The 7,050-nt window shown below is 40.3% G+C and overlaps 1 protein-coding gene across 1 annotated transcript; it reads left to right on the forward strand.

The window, feature by feature from the left end:
* On the forward strand, positions 1-5,200 carry tsnax (translin-associated factor X). Its single transcript, XM_044046540.1, has 6 exons — positions 1-340; positions 968-1,051; positions 1,144-1,258; positions 1,674-1,804; positions 4,083-4,192; positions 4,580-5,200. The coding sequence occupies exons 1-6, from the start codon at positions 325-327 to the stop codon at positions 4,949-4,951; spliced, it is 828 nt and encodes a 275-aa protein (XP_043902475.1). The 5' UTR covers positions 1-324; the 3' UTR covers positions 4,952-5,200.
* The last annotated feature ends 1,850 nt before the right edge of the window (positions 5,201-7,050 follow it).

The raw sequence follows: 7,050 nt of genomic DNA on the forward strand, positions 1-7,050 counted from the left end.
CAGCATGCACCGCATTAACTTCCTGCTACGCGTGTAAACAGCGCCGTGTTGAATGATACCTGGCTATCATTAAAAACACGTTTCTTGTCGCACTGAAATAGGTTTTACACGTCGACAGCGTGTTTGTTATTATTTCCACGAGGTGGTGATTTTTCATTTAAAGCGGAGCTGCTGTGTTTTCTGAGCTAAATCATCTCTGGCTGAAGTGAAGTTCTCTTTCTCTGGCTGTGGTTAGCAGCAGCACACAGACTTAAGACACAACACTAAGCAAGTTTTATATAATTACACCTACTAAAAGGATAAATCACAGTACTGACAGACATCATGAATAAACGACAAGGTAAGTCCAGTTTTTAGCCTCAGCTTCACATTTTTATACATTTTTTAATGTAGGTGTCATCTGCGTTGGGGTAACTCACTAGCTTAGCTTCAAAGTAGTTGCTGACATTGTACAAACATCATCTGTAGTCCATCTGTTGTCCCGAGGTAGGTTGATGTAATATAAGCAACACGTAAAAACACAGTAAACCCTACACCAAGCAGAACCACAGAAATACAAAAAACGCACAATGTAAAACTCAAATTTATGCATTTGTTAGGAGTGAAGGTTGTGTTATTGTTCTTAAAACTTATCATGTTTTAACGGTGATGTCTGACCAGCAGTCCACTATCAGAAAAACTAAACAAAACAGATCTTTCCACAGATGTTCAATAGGTTTTAGATCAAGGGCTCACAAAGCCACTTTTGTCTACGTGTGTATGTTGAAAAAATGTCATTCCCTAAGACATCCAGATATGGAAAAACGTTTTAAAATATGCCCACTGAAAGAAGTTAGGGGACATAAGTAAAATAATTGTATCAGCATCATCCATCCATCCACGCTCTATACGTCTTGTTCTTTTATCCATATTACGTCAGCTTATTAAATGTAAACTGCACTGTCACCTGACCTTTTCTCCATGTCAGGTGAAGGATGTCCACGGAAAAATACTGATGCAGCACAGGATGAGAGTGCCAACACATGCTCACCTGTCATGGCTGCTTTCAAAGGTAAACAGATCCACAGCCTACACGATTGCTGTATTTTATTAGCATCATCGTGCGTCATCGTGTTCCAACTAAAATTTGGTTCTGTTTTAAAGTTTTCCAGCAGGAGCTTGACGTCAAACATGATAAATACGAGCGCCTTGTTAAGCTCTCACGAGACATCACCATTGAAAGCAAGAGGACCATTTTCCTCTTGCATAGAGTGACCAGGTATGTGCCACTGAAGAAAGACAAGTATGCTGATGCTGTTTAATTTGGATTTATTCTCTTGATTCTTAATTTCTTTTAATGAGAAAATGCTGCTTTTATGTTATTACTCAATAATTAAATGTATTTGTTTTTTCTAGAAACAGAAAGTGGCTAAAGGAAAGCTATTTTAACAATGAATGCTATGAAGAAATGTTGAGCCAGCAAACTGTCACCTAAATATATGTTAATATTAAATCTTTGTGCTTTGTTTCCCAGTTTCTTGAGAGACTATGTTGGTATAAACTGACTATGTAAAAGAAATGGAAATACATGATGTATTTTCTGTTTTTTTAGAGAGAGGATTTTAAAGTAATGGGTAACTTTTAAACCACGCGTTTCTGACTTAACCGTGCTTGTGTTTTTCCTGGATTTGAAGTGTCCCAGATACAACGGAGATTCTGAAAGAAGCGGATACGAAACTAGACGGAGTCAGGCAGAAAATTGGTCAAATTGCTGAAGAGCTCAGGGGAGAGGACATCTATCAGTTTCACAGAGCTTATACTCCAGGTGAGAGTTCATACAACTGTTACAAAAACTGTTAATTGAAATAAGCAAACACCACAATAAAAGAGCCATATTATGGTAATGATAAAACATAGATGGTATCATATTTTCCTTGGAATTACCTACGTGTTGTTAGTCATTCATATGTGTTGTTCAAAGTCCTTTTATCACACCTCTTGTTTTCTGGCTGAGCTGTACTGAATAATATTCTCACTTTTTCTATACTATCCATACTATCTGTAGCTGGTTTTTAAAATATTTTGAGCAATGTAAAAGTGAAATGAGCAATACAAATAATCAAATTAATTACAAATTCAATTTTAGGATGAATTCTCTTTGCTGTGCTGCTCAACCTTGGTCTCTATTTTCATGCTTGAGTTGTATTGCTAAGTCACTGATAGTGTGAGCGCGTGACCTTGATGGAAGCCTGGTTATGAAAGATGACACACCCTCTGATAAAGTTGTTTGCATCAAAATCAGTTTTTGGTAGCGTAGCCAAAATGTCTGCAGAGTTTGGAGAAAAACATTACCGGGGACAAGGGTTAGCTGTTATCTAGCAGCTGGGGAAGTCATTTTTAGATTGTGGTCACTCAAAAATCACTGCTGCATCCTTCGCGACGTGACCAGTGGGGCTTCCCACCAATTAGACCTTAATTTGTTTTCCATTTTTATCGTCTTTATTAGATTGAGACTGGGCTTGTTGCACAGGCCCTTCAGATAATCTTGGCTGGACAAGGAGTCTCCAAGCATGTGTAATGGGTTTGCTTTTTTTTTATATAAGCACCATGAAAGATATTGTTGGCTAAATTTGAACGTAATTTAGGGCAGTGCGGCGCTTTGATTAGATTTAGCCAACTAAAGCGGCAAAAGGAAGTGCAAACGCAAGTGTACTGGTGGGGCTTTTCACAGGATTCACCTGCCACTCAGTTAGGCATTCTGTGGTCACCGTTTAGCTCAGTTAATCTTGTGATCATCTAAAGTTTCATTAAGACACTCCAGTATATTCAGCCTTCTCAACATGTGTTTGCTTTGTCATTCTGCATACCCACAAAATCCAACATTCAACTTTTCCGTCCGCTGTGCCAGTAAACCCTTTCATATTCTCCAGCTGAGTCATGATTTCGACATTATCAGCAGTAACTCTTTTTTTACCTTGGTCTCAGTGACCAAAGGTGACTGCTGCTTTTGAGTAAATAACATAAATAGCTACTGGCACTAAACTCAGGAAATTAATTCTGCGTAGTGCAACCTTTTCATTTCATATTCTTTCCACTTCAGATTGTGTCACATTCTCTCTCGGCCAATGTCACAGCTGTAGAGTCCCTGGCATTGTTAAGATATTTGTGGCAGTTTTTTAGTTTTTTTAGCTGTAAAGGTTATGGTTAAAAAAGAAAATCAGCTGGAATGAGACAATGAAATATGCCACCTATTCGTTTTACTACTTGAATGAAATGTAAACACATCTAGGCACGTGATTTACAGTTCACAATAAGTGAAAATAACTGAAAGTGTTTTTCCTCCTTTGAAAATTCACAATTGAATCATGAGGCAGAGAGACCAAAATATTAGATTAATATTGAATTAATGAATGAATATCTTTTATTTTGGTTACATTGTTATAAAAAGTAAACATAAACCTTTTTTTAAAACACAAATATGCCAGTAGGTTTTGTGCAGATATAATGCAGATAATAGAGGATAGGTGTGGTTAGATGGTTTGATAGAAGACGTGGTATCACTGGCTTTGGCTTATGTAAATACTGGTGTGATTGGTCAAAAACTGTGATAGCAGCTGTGAAAACTATTCATCATCAAGTGGAGATGAAGCAGATTCTCTCTCTCGCTCTCTACTGTGGTCAGCTCCAAGGAGGTGGGAGTCTCTTTGAAGTTCAATTGCCGCTCCAAAATTAAACTTCAGACACAAAGTCTTCCGTCCTGTGATTATTTGATTGTTGTTGACACAGGGCCAGAAAACAAATGCAGGGTCATCGCAGCCTTCCACCAAAAAGTGGCCACTGTTGTTCATTCAAAAGACTTTGACAGGAAACAGGTTTTATGAATCATTATCTGCATCTGTGATCTTAACTGTGCAGATGCATGCAGTGTTTGTTTACACACACGCCATTGGTATGCTATTGTCATTTTTGGCATACTGCCTTTACTAGTTTTTAGTAAACAAAAACATGCAAATACAAACAAAACATGCAAAAACGAGAGTGCCCACCATCCAGTGCAAGTTCAATAATCAGTGTGGTCACCTGTTCTAATGTCACCTCATCAGGAATCCAGGAGTATGTGGAGGCCGTCTCTTTCCTGCACTACATCCGTCAGCGCAGCCTCATCAGCCTGGAGGAGATCAATGCCAGACTGGTGTTCATGAGATCAGAGAAGGTTGGTTCCTAAATAAACTCAAAGGTGGCTTTGTAGTTGAGCTACATGCACTTTATTTCGCAAAGTCGGTCTTTTCGTGTTTGGTGCTTTTAGTGTTAATGTTTGCTTCTTTTGCTTGAGTTTGATTGATACCGCTGATCATGTCTGAAAGCTAAATATGGATCTACAGCCCTTAATATTTTAGCTGAGCATGAAGCCTGGCTTTGTCCATTGTTAATACCTTCACGTTGATGATTTGTGTAAAACTCATAATTTTCTTTCAGCGTAGTGTTTATAGCACATACAGACATGTGCCTCTAAATATTTTCATATTTCATGATGTCATTTCATGCACTTTGCCTGTTATATTTTTATCCAATATTGTTTCTCATCACGTTGTCGTCCCAGGATGTAGCTGAATCAGCTGGAGCTCAGGTCCTGACCTTCCAGGTGACGCCCTCAGACTATCTTCTCGGTGTGGCTGACCTGACGGGAGAGCTGATGCGCATGTGCATCAGTAGCGTGGGCAATGGCGACATCGACACGCCCTTTCAGCTGAGCCAGTTCCTGCGGCAGATCCATGACGGTTTCTCCTACATTGGGAACACGGGCCCGTATGAGGTTTCCAAGAAGCTGCACACGCTGCGACAGAGCCTGGGTAAGGTGGAGGACGCTTGCTACACGCTGCGCGTCCGTGGCTCCGAGATCCCCAAACACATGTTGGCCGACGTGTTCTCCAGCAGGACCGCGCTCATTGATCCTGAGGAAGGAGTGGTCTAGTCCTCCATGGTTTGCACGGCGATGTTTATGTTTTGTATGGTTTTCATTGTCTCGTATTTTGCTTTGCTCCAGTTTTACAGTTTGTATGTATTTTAATGGGATTTGTCAGATGGTTGTGTGACATTCCTGTTCATTTTCAATTTTGTTCATACAATAAAACAGTGTTACATTACACAAAGGATTTTTCCTCTTTCATGGATATCCAATGACTTCAGTTGTTTTGCATGAATAAAGGGTTTGTGCCAAATATGCCATGATCTCCAGTCTCTAAGCTGCTTTGATAAATGTCTGTTTATTTTTCTTTGTGTCCTCTCACTGCCCTGCTCTTTCTGTTACACAGATAATCTAAGGTACAGCTATTGGCTGCCTACACTCATTGCATTTCTGTGTGGAGGAGGAACTTGTGACCTTTGTACTTCGTACGTGCTTATTCTCTGGCAGACTCACTGCCACATACACGTTCATGTTCTACCACCCTGAAACTGTCCTCATGCCGAGGAATATTCTTGGAAGAGAATTTATATCCCACTGTTTCCTCCTCCACACCTGGTGGATCAGAAACAGACACTCTTAATTTAGTTTGTTTAAAGATGTTTTTTACTGGCTGAAATTACCTCAGACAAAGAGCTACTTAATGAGCCTGAGGATTCAAAGATTTTCAGTGTCTATTCTGCCCAGCAGTGTAAAGTTTGTTATTCTGCATTTCCACACGGACTTGTTTATTAGCTGCCGCCACCTGGTGGTAAATACAGCGTCACTCGTCTTCTAGGAGAGATAATGTTATACTGCTTTAAAAAAACTGAATGATCTGACTGTATGATCTGATTTAAATTAAGCAGGTATAGTAAATAATAATCACACATTTCATTAGAACCTCTATCATTTTAATTTGTAATTTAATTTATTAATTGTATGTGGTCAGTTATGTTTGTCTGAGTGGGAGAATAACAGATAATAACATGAGCATAACTTAAACTAAAATAAATTTCTGATGGACTGAATATCTAACATACTTTATCTCAAGGCACTGTACAATGAACCCTCCTGAATGTTCAAATAATACTTAAATCTGTATAAAGTCTGACACCTTGTGGCGAAAGCAGGGTATGAACTATAGTAGAGGAGACGTGAGAAAAGAATACAATGATCGTGGAACATGAACACCAGTGAAACTATTGTCCTACCAGTCCCATTGTGCATAAACCAACATCAAATAATACAGCAGTTTTTCACAACAGATATTCAAACATCAATCTGAAAAAGTTCTGACTGAAATGATCACAGCAGTTGTGATTTCTTCTGCTGAAAACCAAACATGCAGCTCCCCAGTCAGCATGTCCACATGGGCCCAATATGGGTTATATTTGGCCTGACAACATGGGTCCCAGGTGGATTTGTATGTGGTTTTCCTTGGTGGCTCCACCTGTGTTTGCCCGCTTCAAGCCCATGTCCACTTAGCACCCTTAAGTCGGTACTAAGTGGGCATGAACCTGAAGTGGGCAGATTATGCAGGTCCCATATGGGAAGCCCCATGCGGGCAAACAAGGGTGGGGCCCCCATTGAAACCATGGACAAACCCGCTCGGGACCCATATTGTCAGTCTGAATATAACCCTAAAGCCTCTGACTCTCCTGGAAACCACCATTGTTCAGCATGAGGAAAACATGCTACGGCCCTGGCAGGCAGTTGGTGGATTTGTTTGCCAAAGTACATGAAGAGTTTCTCATCTTTAACAAAGGGCAGGTGATCTCAGTCTGTGGTGTGTGTGTGAGGCAAAGGATCTCATCCCCTCTGCCGTGCAGCTCTTTTATCCTCTGTAGTTGAGCCTGAGAGTGAGTGAGTGAGTGAGTGAGTGGGACTGCACTCTGTTCTGCTGCCTGAACTGAGCTTTTCATCACAGAGGCTTGTCCTTCAGTCTGCAGCCCGGCCAAGCTGAATGAATGGAGCATTTGGAAGGAGGATGAAAAGACTCTGGCCCTCTGTGGGGTCTCTCCTCTCATGCATTTACTCACGACATAAACAAAGGGACACTCTTGTATTCACATAATGATGAGTTGCAGGATGTCTAACATGAAACAGTGCTGAGGAACGTTTTCCTA

Source organism: Solea senegalensis, linkage group LG15 (assembly GCF_019176455.1).
Source record: "Solea senegalensis isolate Sse05_10M linkage group LG15, IFAPA_SoseM_1, whole genome shotgun sequence".
NCBI lineage: Eukaryota > Metazoa > Chordata > Actinopteri > Pleuronectiformes > Soleidae > Solea > Solea senegalensis.

Coding starts and splice junctions, on each gene's coding strand:
- tsnax (XM_044046540.1), top strand. Junction 1,052..1,143: donor TGTCATGGCTGCTTTCAAAG/GTAAACAGATCC, acceptor TCTGTTTTAAAG/TTTTCCAGCAGGAGCTTGAC. Junction 4,193..4,579: donor TGTTCATGAGATCAGAGAAG/GTTGGTTCCTAA, acceptor TTGTCGTCCCAG/GATGTAGCTGAATCAGCTGG.